Source organism: Lactuca saligna, chromosome 4 (assembly GCF_052625555.1).
Source record: "Lactuca saligna cultivar CGN05327 chromosome 4, ASM5262555v1, whole genome shotgun sequence".
Classification (NCBI taxonomy): Eukaryota; Viridiplantae; Streptophyta; class Magnoliopsida; order Asterales; family Asteraceae; genus Lactuca; species Lactuca saligna.
In genome coordinates this window covers 230279929-230299867 of record NC_136420.1, presented here as the reverse complement: position 1 = coordinate 230299867, position 19939 = coordinate 230279929, and the positions used below count along the sequence as shown (strand labels likewise).

At 32.6% G+C, this 19939-nt stretch overlaps 3 protein-coding genes across 3 annotated transcripts; 2 read left to right on the top strand and 1 right to left on the bottom strand.

The window, feature by feature from the left end:
• The first annotated feature begins 3088 nt into the window (after nt 1-3088).
• On the top strand, nt 3089-6660 carry LOC145043379 (uncharacterized). Its single transcript, XM_078992016.1, has 5 exons — nt 3089-3506; nt 3621-3732; nt 3848-4396; nt 5228-5411; nt 6257-6660. The coding sequence occupies exons 1-5, from the start codon at nt 3430-3432 to the stop codon at nt 6280-6282; spliced, it is 948 nt and encodes a 315-aa protein (XP_078848142.1). The 5' UTR covers nt 3089-3429; the 3' UTR covers nt 6283-6660.
• Nucleotides 6661-6812: 152 nt separating this feature from the next.
• On the bottom strand, nt 6813-9286 carry P5CR (pyrroline-5- carboxylate (P5C) reductase). The gene is made up of 7 exons (XM_078992017.1): nt 8909-9286; nt 8479-8527; nt 8261-8352; nt 8088-8160; nt 7691-7811; nt 7455-7560; nt 6813-7273 (listed from the first exon to the last, which is right to left on the bottom strand). Exons 1-7 carry the CDS (start codon nt 9104-9106, stop codon nt 7085-7087), a joined length of 828 nt encoding a protein of 275 aa, XP_078848143.1. The 5' UTR covers nt 9107-9286; the 3' UTR covers nt 6813-7084.
• A 6025-nt stretch (nt 9287-15311) lies between these two features.
• LOC145039041 (peamaclein-like) lies at nt 15312-16085 on the top strand. Its single transcript, XM_078987188.1, has 2 exons — nt 15312-15435; nt 15741-16085. The coding sequence occupies exons 1-2, from the start codon at nt 15351-15353 to the stop codon at nt 15923-15925; spliced, it is 270 nt and encodes an 89-aa protein (XP_078843314.1). The 5' UTR covers nt 15312-15350; the 3' UTR covers nt 15926-16085.
• The last annotated feature ends 3854 nt before the right edge of the window (nt 16086-19939 follow it).

Here is a 19939-nt window from a genome sequence, read left to right as displayed (position 1 = left end):
TCCCCCAAAGTACCACCACACAAACAAATAACATATACCAACAAACAACATGCATACACGGCCTTCGGCATGACTGAAATGCCCCACCGACCTACAGTCTATCTGGTATGCCCACAAAGCCTTTAGTCTGACTGGAGCGCCCCATCAGCCTACAGTCTATATGGTATTCTCACAGAACCTTCAGCATGACGGATACGCCTCACCGACCCTCAATCTATCGGAAATGTTCTCTGGGCCTTCGGCCTAACTAGTACGCCCTACTGGCCTTCAGTCTATCCGGGACGCCCTAGATCTGTTGGCATTCAATACAAAGCAAGACCACATCAACCCAACCACACACCAACCGTGTCGACACACAGACACACACACACACACACACACACATATATATATATATATATATAACATACAAGCATACAAATAACTAGCCAGTAAGCAGACAGACAAAATACTCTACCATTAGAAGATGCTTATCATAATTGCTCGCAAAATCTAAAACACATGCACGTGTCATATCCTCTGAGGTTTGAATTTTCCTCACTTTGGTTGTTCATTTGTGGATGATAGTTTGTTCTCAAACATAATTGCGTACTCATCTCCTCTTGCAAATTTTTCCAAAATCGTGAATTGAACCAGTTGTACAGGTCATAGTTTGCATGAGGTCATCGACATTATGTCTCTATAGCCCAAATGTCACTCACTCACATGTTATGTCCTTAATGTTGGGTTAATCGGTTTTATTATTTTAGGAGTCTATTTTTGTTTAGTTTAAATAATGGACAATTAGGAAAGTAGCCATATTTAAGTCTTTTATTTTATATCCTGCATAGTTTTAGAATTCAAGTAGGATACTTATTTGTCTAGTATAAATAGGATCAATAGTATGGTATTTTCTTTTATGCAAGACTTTTTCTATTTTATTTTTGTTCAAGTAATATATTGGTTTCAATTCTTCCATTCTCACGTATTCTTTTTACTTGTTGCATAAGGGTTTATTTTTGCTTGTTATTTACACAAGTTTCAACCCAAGTAATCTTACACTTGGTATCAGAGCGCGGTTTCGTTGAAGGGGGTGTGATTCGAGGTTGATTAGAAACAACCCCGGTTTCTTTTAATCAGGCTTGTGAGAGACTAACCGGAGGCGCGGAGTAAACGAATGGGAAGACGTCAAAGCGGGTGGCTTTGATTCGGTTCGTTTTGCGGGTGACGGAAGACGGTAAAGGTGGTCGTGACCTTGTCTTGTTGTTCGGTGGAAGAGTGCTCTCGGAACAAGCTTGATTAAAGAAGTCGGGGTTAAGGAGAAAAAAGATGGCGTTGGTTAAAGAAGGAGGTTCGTTGACATATCAAGTTCCGGTTTTGACTCCAACGAATTATCCGGTGTGGGCGGTTAAAGTCAAGTCAATTATGGATGCACATGACATATGGGGGACGGTCGAACCGAAGACGTTAGATAAAGCACCAGATCAAAAGAAGTCAAAACAAACTCTTGCTTTTTTGTTTCAAGCGATACCCGAAGACATGGTGTTGCAAATGGCGAGTTACACCGACCCAAAGCAAGTGTGGGATGGGCTAAAAACACGGTATTTGGGAGTGGATCGGGTAAGAACGGCTCGACTTGCAACCTTAAAAAGGGAGCTTGAAAGTTTACGCATGAAAGAGGATGAAACGGTTGATGATTTTGTGACAAAATTATCCGGTTTAACGTCAAAAGTAAGGAGTCTTGGATATGAGCTTGAAGAAGGTGATTTGGTAAAAAGGTTACTAGATTCGATGCCTAAGTCATTTCTCCAAATCGTGGCTTCAATAGAGCAATGTTTCGAGTTGGATTCAATGTTATTCGATGAAGAGGTTGGTAGATTGAAGGCGTACGAGGAGCGTATAAGAGGAACTGAGAAAGTGGAGGACACTCAAGGTGGGTTGTTGTTGGCTAGTGATGAAAAGTCACATGTTTGTAAGAATTGTGGCAATGGACGTTCAAATCGGGATGACTTTGGACGTGGCCGGGGAAGAGGTCGGGGGTCCGGGAGAAGTCGAGATGGTAATGAACGTGTCTGGGATAAAAGTCACGTTAGATGTTACAAATGTGGTGAGCTTGGTCACTATAAAAACGAGTGTCCTAAATGGGAAAAGGAAGAAGCGGGTCTAATCGAAGAGGAACCGACATTGTTTTGAATTAACGACGAGTGGCTCGTATGACAAATCCGATTAAGGGGGTGATTGTTGGGTTAATCGGTTTTATTATTTTAGGAGTCTATTTTTGTTTAGTTTAAATAATGGACAATTAGGAAAGTAGCCATATTTAAGTCTTTTATTTTATATCCTGCATAGTTTTAGAATTCAAGTAGGATACTTATTTGTCTAGTATAAATATGATCAATGGTATGGTATTTTCTTTTATGCAAGACTTTTTCTATTTTATTTTTGTTTAAGTAATATATTGGTTTCAATTCTTCCATTCTCACGTATTCTTTTTACTTGTTGCATAAGGGTTTATTTTTGCTTGTTATTTACACAAGTTTCAACCCAAGTAATCTTACACTTAAGTGTGTGTGGACAACTACTGATTTGGGCCATAGAGAATTTCTCTAACATAGTCGACGTTATGTCTCAACAACACATATTTTAGCGGCACTCTTGCTGTCCGTGGATGCTTTCAGTGGTCTTCGAAGACCGAGCAAAATCTTATCCACACAAACTTCAAAAAGAATTTGTATATCCCAAATGTCATGTAACGCTAAAATGTATTGATTCTTGTTCAGTTCGCCGACTACCACTCAAATGATATCTTGTGCCGTGTTTTCGTGTTTTCGACAACTTAGTTATTAAAAATACATCATCACATTTCCCAATTTCCCATGGCCACCTCAAATAGCTCTAGCTCCCCATACAATTTTAGTTTCAAACTATTCAAACACTTGGCACCATAACTAAAATAGATTGTCATCTATGAAAATCGATTGTTATATAAGAATTTTGTTTTCAATGTACTTCTAATTAGATTACTTCTTTTCGAGTCCGCAATTTTGACCAAATGCATTATTTCTAGTTTCTACACACTCGGTTTTGACCAGGCACCTAACATAAAAGACAACGACGCTGTAACCTTCCCCCAAAGCGGTTGGCTCTCGACAGCGCCACGATACCATAAATAAAAGCTCTCTTTTTCCCAAATCTTAATCTCTTTCCACCTGAAAAATTAACCAACCAACTTATTTCAATCGAAAACGGGTATCGAGATTTTGTGTAGTGATCTATTGGAAAATTCCATCGTCATTGATTTTGATTTCGGAAGGGATTGTTTACGAGTTAGGGTTTAATTGCTCTTTGATTTCTGGGCTTTTCATTCCTTTTATTCTTTGTTACATTTGAACATAAATCTTTGCTCCCAAATCGGTACATTCGTTTTTGTCAAAGAGACCGTGGAGAGCTATGTCGTCGCATTTCGAACGGTGGGAGAAAGATCCGTTCTTTTCTGCTGCTGAAGAAGTTCAGGAATCTGCTGACAGGTATCTGATGCTTGTGTTTTGTCGATTAGGGTTTATATCGTTTTAGTAGTTTTGTACTTGTAGTTTCTTTACCAGATCTTCGTTTATTTACTGTTAATTCTTTCATGGATGAAGAATGGAATCAACATACAGAACACTGATTCACGCTTTGAAAGAACCATCTGCTTGGAAAACAGAAGAACTTCGAAGGGATTTACGCACTGCCCATGGCACTGCTAAATGGCAGGTGATCTTCACGCCATTTTTGTAGATGATTAATAGCTTCTTATTTGCTTACAATTTAACAAAACAACATCGCTATTATCTCCATTTTGACCCTATTGATAATCAATTTTATACAGTTGGAAGAGTTTGAAAAGGCAGTTGAACAGAGTTACATCAAATCTTCTACAGAAGATGCTAAAACCCGACACCGTGAATTTATCAAAGCAATCGATTGTCAAATTTCAAAAGCTTCAAAAGCATTAGATGAATCAGCTATTCCCACAGGAAAACCACCTCGCCCATGGATACGCCTCAATGAAGGAGAAACCGAAGAACTAGCATCATTCCTTTCAGGGTCAAAGTCAAACGTTGACCAAAAACAGAAACAAAAGCTTCCTTCAAAAGTACAATGTCTTAATGAAAAAAATGAGAAGAAAGTTTCAGGGCATAGAAGAACAGCAAGTGCTGGTGCTGACATTGGTGGTGCCTGGAATATTGTGGTGGATGATGATGGTGGAAAACCAGAAGAGCCTCCAAGAAAGATACCCAGTTTTTCAGGGTTTTTAAATGCCATGGATTCTGCAGCAAAATTACAGTGGTCAAAAAATGGTTATAGGAAACTGAAGCTTATTGATAATCGACATGAAGCTGATGTTAAATTGTCTGAGATTCAACCTTTGAGCAAAGTGAGTTTTTATTTAACTTTACATGATTAAGAGCATCCACAATAGTAGAAGCTTTTTTTTTTTTTTTTTTTTTTTTTCAAATTAGCTTGTAGCTGTTTTATACTTTTTTTTTTTTTATAATCTTTTATTCTCTTAGTTTACTAGTTACAAATAAAAGTTATTTTGTTTAGTATAATGTAAAATGGATTTATAAGATATTCCAAAACTCATAAAATGTTATTTCTTCGAATTTTATAAAAACGTAAATTAAAAAAAAAGTTAGAAATTTGGTAACATCTAGAAATGGGAGGAGATATATCCACTCGTTTTTTTATTCATGCACTTTGAAAGATGATCATTTGACTTTTATAACCCTCATTGTAGTTGAAAAGAGAGAATCATGATAATGGTATAAAAGTCAAAACATCTTTTTAAATGGATGAATAAAAAACATACGTGGAAATATCACCCCCTTCAGAAATATATAAACAGTAGAAATTACAAAGTTTATAATAATTAAATATATATGAATTTAGAAACATTTATTGTGATTGTATTATTTTGTGCTATAAATAAAAACGAAACTACCAATATTACTTCACAAAGCAAAATTCTATATACTATTAACTTACATATACTTAATTTCGATTTTATTGATTTACATATAACATCAAAAATGATATAAAATGAAATTGGTAGCATAACTCCCAATAAATAAGCTTTACTATTGTGAATGCTCTAACAATAACTCGTCCTATATGGGTAGAGAATGAAAGTTTTGATCGCCTTACAATATTAATATGTTGTATTTGTATTAAATATTGATAATATTTTGTTTTTTGGCATGAAAAGGGTATTAATGCATGTTATGAAAGGAGTAAGAGTTGCCTTGAGAATGGTGATGATTGTTATCAAAAGCAACTTTACGGGTGGTATGGTGGTATTCAAAGACAACTTCAAAGGTCACAATATTATGTGCAATATAGTCGCCCTACTCAAATCATATTTTGGATACTTGTCCTCATTTTCATTTTTGGTGAGTTTGCTTTTTCATTTTCCAAAAATATATTTAATTTTAATCTTCCTACTTTCATTCTTTCTATTACCACATTCTACTCGATGAATCTTTTTAAGTGCTAAATAAGGAAACAACAATTGGCTTTCATTTATTTGTATATTATAGCACCCTACTTTTATTCTCGGCTATTACATCATTGAACTTTTTTTCTTTTAAGGAAAATTTTACCCAATTGTAGCATTGTACTTTTCAATATTTTTCTTAGGACATTATTATACATTTATACTTAGAAAATATCTAGCCAATTATATAGGAGTGGAAATTGCTTTGTATTTCGATTATATTGCTACCATTGGGTAGATTTTTTAAAGCATGATACTGTAAATTCTAGTAACAAGAAATGAATATAGAATGCTACTATCAACAAATCAACGACAAAATTACCGTTTTTTATTGCTACAATTGCTTTAACCCGTTTTTTATTCACAAAATTACCGTTTTTCTACAATTGCTTTAACCCGTTTTTTATTCACAAAATTACCGTTTTCGATTATATTGCTACAATTGCTTTAACCCGTTTTTTATTCACAAAATTACCGTTTTTCTTGTTTTCTTTAACCACATTCTTATCTTTTTGTTATTAATCACACAAACGTTTTCAATGCTTTATTTTGATTATATTATAAGATAGATTTTTCAAAGCATGATTTTGTAATAAGAAGAAATGAAAGAAGAATGCTATAATAAACAAATCAACCGAAGTATGTTTATGTTTTATCTCTTCAAACCATTTTTTAATCTCAAATTACAGCTTTCTTGTTCTTTTTTTCTGAAAACTTATGTTTTTAATCTTTTTCTTGCAGCAATAGTGACAGTGAATGTGATATGAAACTGGAGCTTTAGTCTTAATTGCAGAAGATTACAAGATACCCAAAAAGGGTGTCTTGGAGTATTGGACATGTTTAAGTGATAAATTTTTTTACCGAATTATAACATTGTATTTGACCTTCATCAGCAATGGTTGTCAATTGTCATAGAAAACCATGTTTTTAGGCGAGTTTTGCAAGTTTATTTTCAGATATGGATTTGTACATATATCAATGCTTCTTTTATGTAAAACAAAAATTGTAAATCTTTAGGGTCAACATGTATGCTTTTGTAGTTGTAGTTGCAGTTGAAACATTCATCCCACTTTAAAACAGTCTGTAGAATGTTTAGGCATGTATTTCTTGGAATATTGGATATGTGTATTCTTATCATTGTTGTACTTGTGCATGTTTTTTCTTACTTTCTGTTGGTTAATACACATATTGGTTTTAAAATCCATCGGATTGGAATGGTTTTTTGATAATGAAATTTGGATAAAACCAACCAGAAAGCAATTTTACAAAACTGCCCCTACCAGAAAGCAATCAGATATGAAAATAAATAAGACATTAATGCTATCATTGGACATCATCTACTGATGTCAAAACAATTTTACAAAACTGCCCCTACCAGAAAGCATGGACATCCATCATGAACTAATACTAAAGGCCAATCTTTATTCAATAATCCCTCAAAATAGAGCCCGCCAAAAAAAAAAAAAAAAAAAAAAAACCCTAGCTGGAAATAGCAACATACTTTAATTCATTAGTTATGCATAATATGTTTCTACCATGAAATAAAAATAAAAAATAAAAAATAAAAAACTAATTTTGCGAAAGCTCACGGCTACGCTTTGCAGCAGCAACAACCGCATTCATTAAAATCCCACGGAATCCCGACTTCTCCAGCTCATGAATCCCAGCAATCGTCGTGCCACCTGGCGATGTCACATCGTCTTTCAGCTGACCTGGATGCCTCCCTGTCTCCCTAGCCATACTCGCTGCCCCCAAAACCTTAAAAAAATATATATATGAAAAGACATAAATGCCCTCCGTTTATAGGAATTGTAATCTGTTTCAAATCCATTTCTTATTTGTTTTTTGTTTTTAATTGAAATGTAAATCAAGTTAAATGATATTTTAGGTAATTCTTTCTAAATATAAATTATACGTTATGGTAAAAAAGACTACTTACAGTTTGAGAGGCCAAATTAAGAGCAAGTTCCCGTGGTAGACCTGCAGCAACAGCACCATCCGCTAAAGCTTCTATGACCAGAAATATATAAGCTGGCCCACTCCCACTGAAATTTTAAAAAAAAAACAAAACAACTTAATTTCTTTATCAATAATCACTTTCATTTCAAAATAAATAAATAAATAAATAAAGTTACATTGGTATTTGGTATTATATTGAAAGAGACATATACTTACCTCAAGCCTGTGACTGCATCAAAGAGTTTCTCATCGGCTTTCCATATCTTACCAACCGCTCCAAATAACTTTGCAATTATTTCACCATCTTCTTGTGTTGCTCCTGCTCCCATGCTCATAACTGCATACAAACTATTTTTACAAATATTCCTTTTTTTTTTTCTTGCATTATCTTACATATTTAAAATTAGTAGTTCCATTGATTTGTTTAGTATAGGCTTTATAGCATACTACTTTTGTTATTTTTTGTGGGAAATTTTCACAAAAGTCCTTACGTTTTGACCTCATATTCGATTAAGTCCTTATATATCTTTCTTTCTAGCAATCAAGCCCAAAAAACCAATTATTATAAAAAAAAAAAAAAAAAAGAAAAAGAAAAATATGATGGAAATTATACCAGATGCTCCTTCACCTACAGCAGCAGGGGTATTTGGCATAACCCTAATAAATCGATCATGACCAGCCCATTCCTGGATCAAACAAAACCAATTATTATAAAATTATCACCTTCTAAATATTTCCATAAAACATTAAATTTACAACATTATTAAAATTTTGTTTTCATGAAACCTGAAGATCTTTTAATTTGACTCCAGCAACTACTGACACCAGAAGCTTTTTCTCAGATAGGAGAGGCCTCAGTTGCAACACAGCATCTTTAACTGCAGCCACAAGTAGAAAAATAGTAATCAGATTTTATATTTCAAACAAAGAAAAAAAAAAAAAAAACTTTGTGCACTATAATATTGCAAAAATGACATTAGAGGCATAGGCAGCATGAAAAATACCAACTTGTGGCTTCACAGAGAAAATCACCACATCACTGTTTTCAACAACCTGAACACGAAAGATGTCAGTTAAAAGGGTTGATGCAATAAATAGCTCTTTCTAATATACTTCACTAACAATTGTTAGAAAATTCATTCACTCGATTACTAATACTAAGCTTAAACAGACGATATGTTTGCAATTTCATACATCTAGATGCGAATATGCTTTGCAAATACGTATCGAAATTCTAAACTAGGAAAGATCGATCATTTCGTAGACAGCGAAATGGTTGAAATTAATGTCTGTTGCTAAAATCCCGACAATCGGAAGAAAGCCCCATTAATAAACACACCAGTATGCGAATTCATTTCCTGAGGTTGTTAGGCGTTGTAGAAGAACACAGTAACATCTCACTGCTACGAATGGAAACAAAAAGTATTCTTATACCTGGTTGTTGTGTTCAGCAACACCGACACCGAAGGACTCGAAAGCGGCGCGGCGAGAGCCTTTGTGAGCTGTCTTAATACGTGAAGCGGGGAGAACACCGGATTTGACAACGCCTCTGGCTATACTCTCCGCCATCTTACCAGCTCCGATGAACCCTAGCTTGTACGTTTCACTCGGAATAGGAGAAACCGCAGACATTGTTCAATGATCAAAATGCTTCAACCAAAGCAGCGATGACAGATTGAAAGAGTCGGATCAGTGGCTTGATGATGCGAAAATACAGTGTTACCGAAATCTTCAGTAGCCCCGCAACTGATTGGAGGAGTAAGTAACCAATCCTCTCCAGTCTTCAGGAGAATCGACTTCTTATGGGCCGGGCCATTGGATAACTCAGTTGTTCAGGGTCCGGATCTATATTAATCTTATATAGAATGTGATCCAAATTAATGTAATTCAAAAAAAAAAAAAAAAAAAAAAAAAAAACTAGTATTATCTTAAATCATTTATTTGAATTTTAAAGATTTTTTTAACTTATCATATTTAAATGTTTGGTTAATTGGAATGTTTTGTCTATATAAAAATATTATTTATATACTTTTGTTATCCATATTTTCTTATTTATCTTTTCCATATTGTTATCAAGAATGCATGGAAATAGAAAAGAATGTTATATAGACATATATGTTCAATAGAAAAATATTGCTAAAAGAGATTGGAAAATAAGAAGGAAAAATGTGTATAGGTGTATTTTATTTTATATGCATTGAGCCAAGATTTCAAGATTGCGAGTGAAGAAAAAGATAGATGCTAGCGGTGCAATCTCTAAAAAAGAGAGTTGAATGATGAAATATATCAAAAAGAAGTAAATGTTGGTATGATTAATTTGGATTTTGAAAGACTTCAAGTTATTTGGATTCCTTCTTTGTTTTAGTTTAAGTTCCCTTTTTTCCTTTCAATTTCTTTAGAATTCAAGAAAAAAAATTGTGGTTATACATTTAGAGTTTTTTTTATTTTATTTTCATCGAACATTCAATATTTGAGTTTTTGAATTGACAAATTAACTGACTCTCAACACTTGAAAAATAAGTGTTTGGAAAACGATAAAGTAGAAAACGCCACAAGATTTCTAAAGCACTCCACGATAAACAATGTGATATGTCTATATTATTTAAATTCCAATAGATAAAACCAATCATGAGCGTCTTTAAAACTTTATATTCTTTTATTCATGTTCGAAAATTTTCTTTTATATGGTTTTTATTTTCGAATTGTCTAATTTGTAAGCCTAGCGATTAACTTAATGTAAATTAACAAATTTTATTTAATTTTTAACATTTTTATCATTTTCCCCTTCAACCCCTAATTAACAATCATTACAAATATAGACATCAAACATAACACTTATAAAAATAGACAACAATTCAAGAACATAATGACCACTACAAAAACTACATTCAACAACTTGCTTTGATTCAACTCTAGTTTACTTCACCACGTTCCCTCTAGAAAACATGCTTCCCTCTAGAAAACATGTTTCCATATTCTCCTACACAAATTTTGTATCATAATAACAATCCTATAGTATATATATCCTATGCAAGTTTTTAAAAACAAAATTTATACCACTTACAAAGGAGCTTAGGATCAACCCACTCGAAGTATTCACAATAATCTTTTTTTTAATCATAACATGAAAAAGGATAAATTCCATTAAAGAAGCACAACCTCCTACAAGGGTTCCAATTTGTCTAGGAGGTCGTCGATTTGACTACATAACCACAATCGCACCCTGCATTTCTTGCCCAAAACTGATTCGTGAAGTTATGTGTGTATCTCATTGACATTGCTTGTTTGTTGGTGAGATAGATAATCAATTTGAATGAGAAGAAACATAGCCAAACAACTCTTTTAAGAAACCTCCAAACAGAAGACGACGTCGTTCTTGCTCACATTGGCTTTGATGTCAGCATGAAAACCAGCTAAATGGGAGCTTTGGGGGGGGGGGGGGGTAACATGAGGTAAATGTGTACAAAACCGTGAGTTCAATGGCCTATTTAATACGATTAGAAATTTAATGGTTAAAAGAAGACAATTTCGAGACTTATATAAAAAAAGTCAAATACTCCAAAATTAAAAAAAAAAAAAAGAAAAGAAACTATTTTCAGTTTATCACAAAGGCCATTTCACTAATTTACTCTTACTTTTATAAAATGCAATACGATAATCAATTTTAACTTGATCCAATCATTCGTCAAGAAACCCAATTTTATGACTATGATACGATATCATGGATGCCAAATGGAAAGTAGAAAAATAAAAGGTAAAAGCATAGCGAGGGATGGTGGAACAAGCCACGATAAGTCACATGATTGGTCTGTTTGAAACTTACCAACAATTCTTCAAAATAAATACAAGTTTGTAATGCATAACGTCTAAAGCATCCAGAATCCAATAAAGATAAGATCCCTTCGAGAATCATCCCCATGTTATATTAAAACTTAATTACATAATTATCCCTCTACTCTCTTATTCTAATCTTTATCCTGTCCTTTCATAAATTCTAATTATCATCGTAGAATTTCGTTTCATAAATTGCATTTATCTCCATATAGAATATCGTTTCATATGTAATTTGGTCATAAATTGTAGTTAAATCACAATTGAACAATATCGAGATCCTTGTTGCACGAGGATGCTTTATGCACCGGACAGCTTATTTTCTTGATGATGGTATGGCCAAAAACCAAGTTAATTGTTAAAGTGTTCTTTTTTTCTTTTGTAAATTGCGTTATTACATGACAAAACATCTTAGAGGACAAAACTGATTTCTTGTTTAACGTTTAGTAGAGACATGATTTTATGATCGACATATTACTAAAATAAACAAATTGTCCTTGAGTTATCATGTAGATCTTCTATAATATTTTTTAAAAGAGAGTAATAATTAACGAGACATGTCAAGTGATATTTATATATTTGTATTTATTTTTTATACATAACTTTTTTAACATATATACATATATACAACAGGTCATTCAACAACATAAAAATGTAAAATACTAATACATATATACTTAATTGGGAAAATTTAATATATACCCTTCTTAAACATTAAAATATTATATTTATCCAATTTAATTTCTAAATATCATATTTATCCTTCATAAAATTTTTAAATATCATATTTTCTTTTTATAAAATTTCAAAATATCATATATATGTCATTTTAAACATCAAAATATCATAATATATATATATATATATATATATATATATATATATATATATATATATATATATATATGTCATTCTTAAATATCACAATATCGTATATACACTTTTTAAACATCAAAATATCAATGGTAATATCTAAAATATTCTCTATCTATAGCATAATAATAATCAACAACAACAAAAACTAAACAATCAATATATACATTCCATAAAAAGGATTGAAGATGGATTTTTTTGTCTGTCAAGAGGTCGACATCCCAACATTTTTTTAACATATATACAACAGGTCATTCAATAACATAAAAATGTAAAATACTAATACATATATACTTAATTTGGAAAATTTCATATATACCCTTCTTAAACATTAAAATATCATATTTATCCAACTTAATTTCTAAATATCATATTTATCCTTCATGAAATTTTTAAATATCATATTTTCTTTTCATAAAATTTCAAAATATCATATATATATATATATATATATATATATATATATATATATATATATATATATATATATATATATATATATGTCATTTTAAACATCAACATATCATATATATATATATATATATATATATATATATATATATATATATATATATATATATATATATATATATATATATGTCATTCTTAAATATCACAATATCGTATATACACTTTTTAAACATCAAAATATCAATGGTAATATCTAAAATATCCTCTATCTATAGCATAATAATAATCAACAACAACAAAAACTAAACAATCAATATATACATTCCATAAAAAGGATTGAAGATGGATTTTTTTATCTGTCAAGAGGTAGACATCCCAACAATTTAGAAGTTCATATTCCATTATCATAAACGTAAGGATAATATGGTTAAATTTCTTAATTATTATAATAATTCTAAGATATAAAAAATGATTATAAAATATTAAAAACATTATAAAAAAGAATTTGAGCAAATATGATATTTTGAAGGTTATAATAATAATAATAATAATAATATGAAATGATATTATTATTATTATTATTATTATTATTATTATTATTATTATTATTATTATTATTATTATGAGTTTTTGCCTTTTGGGTTGTGCTTCCAACTTGTTCCAGCCTCTTCCGCGGAAAAAAAAAGGGGATAATGACTTGAAAGGGTAACAAACTTTCGACTTTTGTCACATTTAGTCACTAAACTTTTTTTCGTTATCTACTTGCCAATGAACTATTGAAAATGTGAACAGTTTCAATAGTTTAGTGGCAAATAGATATCGAAAAAAATTTTAGTGACTAAATGTGAACAAAATCGAAAGTTCGTTTCCCTCTAAAAAGTTCAATGACTAAATGTGAACAAACTTCCTATTGTATTATGTTTTAGCAAAATTATTTATTTTTGTTTAATTGTAGCAACATTTGTTGATGAAGAAATCTATGAAATAAAAAAACAAAATGCAACATCCGGATTTCCAGGTATCATAATTTAAGTATTTTTTTTTTTTGAGTTAAGAAGAGAAACTCGACGAGTTGACGCCTCAACTCGTCGAGTAAGGTCGCAACTAGTGACTCGGATTAATGAATGGACTCGACAAGTCGGTGAGGCGACTCGACGAGTCTGCGCTGTTGGCAGAAACCCTAAATCTTTGGGCCCAAGCCATATTTAAAGGCACTTATGGCCTTCAATTGCGACCACCTTTCCTATAAGGGAGAACCCTAGCGAGCTTGAGTGTGTAGAGTGAGAGGAAGAGCTATCTTGAGCTTTTTGGTGTGATAGATCTGGACCCTTCTAGGTTCAGAGAGCCGAGAATATGAAGCTTTAGTAGAGTAAACCTTGGGGTTCGAAGTTAGGAAGCATTTATGGGATTTTTATGGTAGATATATTTACTTTCATCTTACACATAGATATGAAGTATTTTATGTAAATGAGGTGCTATGTGTGCATATTATTTGAATACTTGCTGTCTATGCTAAATGAACGATTTTATACATGTTTTAAAAGATTTAAACGGTATATTTATTTTATATCTACAAATATATTGCGGATGAAACATGGGTAGATGAAATAGTTGGTGTGTGATGAAATAAAATGATGAGAGATATGTAATGATAATTAGGTATATAGATGATGATGAATATGTGATGTAGGATGAAAGGAGATACCATAACCTTAACCAACAATGTGGCGATGTAGTCATCTACCAGAGTATAGATGACGACCACGGACTATTCTAGGCAACCCAGTGGAAACACCAACAGACCTATAACCTGTAGGTGATGAATTACGAGTTCAGATGATGTTGTAACTACGTATTCATGCGATGATACTCTAACCCCTTACTATGAATTACGAGTTCAGACGACATATTCATGGGATGCCACAAATTTCGCATGCCAAACCAATGATCATAATTCACATCAGTGAGAATGATTCATTTTTTTATAAAACCAAAATCAGATTTGAAATTTTGATTTTTTATTTTGGAAAATGTCAAACCATTGGTTTTGTATTTCGGTTTTGGTTTTTTGTATTTTTTTTAAATATATTTTCATGGTTTTTTTTATTTTTTTATTTTTTTTATTTTTTTTAATTCATAGATTTCTTCATCAACAAATGTTGTTACAATTTAACAAAAATAAATAAATTGCTAAAACATAATACAAGAGGAAGTTTGTTCACATTTAGTCATTGAACTTTTTAGAGGGAAACGAACTTTCGATTCTATTCATATTTAGTCACTAAACTTTTTTTCGTTATCCATTTGCCATTGAACTATTGAAACTGTTCACAATTTACCCTTATGACCGACTGTTGCCGGTCATAAGCATAAAATGTGAACAATTTCAATAGTTCAATGACAAATAGATAACGAAAAAAAGTTTAGTGACTAAATGTGACAAAATTCGAAAGTTCGTTACCCTTTCAAGTCATTATCCCAAAAAAAAAGATGCGAGTTCTATCCAATGAGTGAGTCTTGATCACAGTCTAATTGCAGGTGAAACGTAAAAGAAAAAAACTTTGTGATCATGCTTTATGTAAGAAATAATATTTTATAAGTGATACATATCAAATAAACTACATACAAGGACAATTTAAGTAAACAAGTTTGAATTGTTTTACCAACCTCTTCCCCTATAAATAGTGCCCCATTCTCGCACCAAATTTCTCTCACACACATACAATTTGTGAGTTCACACACAATTCACAAAGGAAAAAAGATGAAGCCAATTGTTGCAACTTTCGTGCTTGTGGCACTTGTACTCTTGAGCTCTTCTCTCATTCATACCACCATGGCGGGTTCAAGTAAGTTTATTTACTAATTTACAAACCCAACATCAACTGTCCAATAACAACTTGTACGCTAAATACTATTATATATTATGCAATACAAAATATAATTTGATTTATATATTCATTTCAAATCTGTGAATACTCTAGTATTTCGGTTATTTTTTCATTTGATGACACATGGATATTGTGCATTTTCTTCGTTCTATTCATTGATGTGCATGCGATGTTTCATTTTGTGGTTTTAGATCTTTTATTTGCATGGGATGTTTGTACTTTGTGTTTTAAAACGAGTTTGAGTATATGTTACTTTGTAATAGGTTTTTGCGACTCCAAGTGTGCGGTGAGGTGTTCAAAGGCAGGGCGAAAAAATAGATGCCTAAAGTATTGCGGGATATGCTGTAAATATTGTCATTGTGTGCCTTCAGGAACGTATGGACACAAAGACGAGTGCCCTTGTTATAGGGACAAAAGGAATTCTAAAGGCAAACCAAAATGTCCTTGAATCTCATTGTACTTTATTGAAAAATATTTCTAGAGATATTTTTCATAACATGTAATAATTATCACTTAATTACGATTAACGTTGTTAGATATGTTAAAATCTATCTCTTAAGATGTTTAAGATAGAAAAAAAAATCAAATTAAAGTTGTCTATTTGAAAGCAGGGGCATAACTTGAATGTATAGCTTGGGGCCGAAAATATTAGAAACTAAAATTAATCGTTACCTAATTTCAGCAATTAAACACCAAAATGCCAAAATTACCGTGATTGTATCTATAAAAATCAAAATGGAGGAAAAATTCATTCAAAATCAGCCTTCTAACTTATATCAAATTTAGGACAATAAAAATCAAGAGTAAATTACTGAAATCGTCCCCCGTGGTTTAGTCAAAATTGCACGTTTGGTCCCTAATTTTTTTTTGCACTCGGATCGTTCTTGTGGTTTGCTTTTGTTGCGTTTTTCGTCCCTATGATTTGGTAAAAGTTTCATGTTTGGTCCCTAACTTTATGTATGTAAGGGACAAAAAATGCAACAAAATCAAACCATAGGGATGAAAAACGCAACAAAATCAAACCACAGGGACGATCCGAGTGCAAAAAAAACATTAGGGACCAAACGTACAATTTTGACAAAACCACAGGGACGATTTCAGTAATTTACTCAAAAATCAAATATTAGATAAACAAAAACAATGCTCATCACTCATCACTCGTTGGCTCAATTTAGACAAAACATTAGCAAATATTTGCAAAAGAGAACATTTAATAGGGTGTAAAATCCTAATTAGTTGATTCCCAAATTCCAATAACAAGCAAATGGAGGAACAATTCATATTACTCATCAATAAATTCATTCTAGACAAACATTAGCAATTTTCTGCAAAATTTCATTTAAATGTGTGTGAAATCATAATTAGTTGTATACCAAACCCCAACAACAAGCAAAATGGTGAAGCGGAGGAAACAAATTCGATACAAAATAGATTGGCTGCTCATTTCCAGTAGAATTGGAAAAGAGAGAAGACATAACAGCCGAACGGGAGATTACTCAGGAGCACACCTGATTTTCTTCGGTTCTGTGGACGGTGGTGACTGGCAGAGCTGCGATGGACAGTGGTGACTGACAGGCGTCCGACACTTCAATTCCGTATGAAGTTTTTTTAACAATCCAACCCATCATCGACCCCCATTCACTTTGATTTAACCAAACCAAACTTTTTTTTTTCTGTTAATGTGGTGTCATTAATCGACAGTTTGAAGAGCTAAACAAATCATCAACTTGAGTACTAGACTGCGATGGACAGTGGTGACTGACAGGCGTCCGACACTTCAATTCCGTATGAAGTTTTTTTAACAATCCAACCCATCATCGACCCCCATTCACTTTGATTTAACCAAACCAAACTTTTTTTTTTTTTTCTGTTAATGTGGTGTCATTAATCGACAGTTTGAAGAGCTAAACAAATCATCAACTTGAGTACTAGACTGCTAAGTCAAAAACATAAACTAACTTAGGATATGAGAATTCAGATGTCAGATTTGTAAATTCTAATTCTTAATTATACTATTCTAATGTCAAGAATAGATGAATCTGAGAGATTGAGAGAACTGGATAATAGGAGAAGAAAGAATAGGAGCATTACATACATGACTTCCAATGACATGTGACTTCTGCTACAATGGTGAATGGCGAGACCGGCGGGCAGCGACTGAGCGAGGTATGGAGGTAGCGACTAGCGATGATGGGGGAGGAACTAGGTAAGATACGAATCGATTTTGACTCCTTTTTGCTTGGTTTTTGAAATCAGACTGAAATCGGGAGGGGCCACAACCCAATTTTGACACTAACAGGCCTATAATTAAAACTTGTGAAGATATATTTGCTATTTCTAACCCAAATATCGGGGGGGGGGGGGGGGGGGCAAAGCCCCTCCTGACCCTATATATAATCTGCCCATGTTTAAAAGGATTGTGATTATAAGGATAGAGTTGCATATGCATGACTCTTCAAGTTGTTGCGTGTGTGTGTCGTATACAAAGCAATGAGTGTTAAAATTTTCTCAAAATGCATAAGAGAAAATCTTACCTAACATATATTTTATCTAATAACATTGACATGCGATACTTTTTAATTTTATTAATGGCCAAATTTATTAATAATATCTAGAAAAAATTACAAAATTACACGGTAGAGATAGCCAAAGTCGAGTTTTATAATCACGAAACCCAGTTGACTTGGAGTTATGACCCTTTATTATAAATTCAATGGAATGATCTATGAGGGTGACAAACTTTGGTCTTTGTCCACATTTAGTTAACCATGTTTTTTCGTACACATTTGACCATAAACTTATTTATTTGGCCTGTTCAAAATAGGGTAATATGACTGGTAATTACCATTAATATTACCCTATTATGAACAAGTCAAACAAGTTTATAGGTTAGATATATACGAAAAACATAGTTACCTAAATCTGGACAAAAACCAAAGTTTTTACCTGTTTTGGTAATATTGGGTTCTTTATGCTAAGTGAAAGTAGTCATAAAATCCACTGATGTGACATAGAATCGGGCTATCAGATTTGGATTAGGTGTTGTTAGCGGGTTCCTAACTTAATTCCTAGCTGCCCTCAGAGAACAAAATCGTTAGAACTGTCTCATGGACTGTGTCCTGGGAGCAGACTCTGACGGTCAAGTTAGATCAATGTGTATGAGGAGATGGTTTCTCCTGGATGGAGAACCATATTAGTAGGAAGAGTATATGCATTTAGTGGAGACTCATGTCTAAGAATAGGAGATCTTCCTCATGGAGGAGGAAGTGTTCTATTTATAGATATAGGTCAATGGATAATTAGGTTAGGCTTAGGCTAGCCTAGTTCAAGCTTGACTAGTCGTGGGTTAGGCTTTACTGCCAGGCCCTTAAAACACATACAACCTCGCCCCTTAAACACATACAACCTAGCCCTTAACTAGTTAGGCTTAAATTGGACCGACCTAAGACCTGTGACCATTTCCTGGTACACATCAATCTAACTTGATCGTTAGAGCCTGTTCCCAAGTTACAATCCCTGAGGTGATCTAATAGTTTTGATCTCTGATGGCAATTAGGAGTCAAGTCGGGAAGTCAGTAACGACACATACTTAAGATTTACAATCCAGGTCTGACACCAAAATCTGATGGTCCGATTCCATGTCACACCAATATGTCTTATAATTATTTGCACTTAGCATAAAGAACTCAATATTACCAAAATTGGTAAGGAACTTTTGTTTTTGTCTATATTTAGGTAACAATGTTTTTTTTTTTTTTTTTTTTTTTTTTTTTTTTTTTTTTTTTGTTTTTTGTACTCATATTACCAGTAAACTTGTTTGACCTGTTTTTATAATAGGGTAATATCACCAGTAATTACCAGTAATATTATCCAATTTTGAACAGTTCAAACAAGTTTCATGGTCAAATGTGTACGAAAAAATATGATTACCTTAATGTGGACAAAGACCAAAGTTAGTTACCATCCTAAGTCATTAACCCTTTATATTACATTTCTTTTATGCATATCGATGTTATTTTCTTAGTGGTATGATTGAAACTTAATGCAAAAGCATTGTGAAAACTAGGGATGTAAACGGTCCAGGCCCGACTGGAATGGAGTCGGACTCGAAAAATCTAGAATCCGAAATTTGATTATTTGTGGAATTAGGAACCAAATACACATAAGGAAACTGATTCCAGTTCAGTTATGGGTATGGTCCTAGTAAATTGAGTTTATAATAGTTTGGAAACGGATTTGGGGTTCGGAACAAAATTTGGCATTTGGAATTGAGTTGGAGCCGGATATAGCGAGGTTGGAAATAGAATTTAGGGTTTGGAAGTGGATTTGATCTTTTAATGTATTGAATTGTTAAGGCAGCTTCCTTAAACAGTATTGATCTGTTTTGGTTCTTTTTATTCCAAGTCTTGGTATGTTTTAATAAAGCCAACAATCATGTGCATTTCTATTCCAATAATTATGT

What these genes read in the sequence shown, in the direction of transcription:
- LOC145039041 (XM_078987188.1), top strand. Translation starts at nt 15,351, where the DNA reads ATGAAGCCAATTGTTGCAACTTTCGTGCTTGTGGCACTTGTACTCTTG. An exon ending in TACCACCATGGCGGGTTCAA is followed by an intron (nt 15,436 to 15,740) that starts GTAAGTTTATTT and finishes ACTTTGTAATAG; the next exon opens with GTTTTTGCGACTCCAAGTGT.
- P5CR (XM_078992017.1), bottom strand. Translation starts at nt 9,106, where the DNA reads ATGTCTGCGGTTTCTCCTATTCCGAGTGAAACGTACAAGCTAGGGTTC. An exon ending in TTGCTGAACACAACAACCAG is followed by an intron (nt 8,528 to 8,908) that starts GTATAAGAATAC and finishes TTTCGTGTTCAG; the next exon opens with GTTGTTGAAAACAGTGATGT. An exon ending in CTCTGTGAAGCCACAAGTTG is followed by an intron (nt 8,353 to 8,478) that starts GTATTTTTCATG and finishes TTGTGGCTGCAG; the next exon opens with TTAAAGATGCTGTGTTGCAA.
- LOC145043379 (XM_078992016.1), top strand. Translation starts at nt 3,430, where the DNA reads ATGTCGTCGCATTTCGAACGGTGGGAGAAAGATCCGTTCTTTTCTGCT. An exon ending in AGATTCAACCTTTGAGCAAA is followed by an intron (nt 4,397 to 5,227) that starts GTGAGTTTTTAT and finishes TGGCATGAAAAG; the next exon opens with GGTATTAATGCATGTTATGA. An exon ending in TGTCCTCATTTTCATTTTTG is followed by an intron (nt 5,412 to 6,256) that starts GTGAGTTTGCTT and finishes TTTTTCTTGCAG; the next exon opens with CAATAGTGACAGTGAATGTG.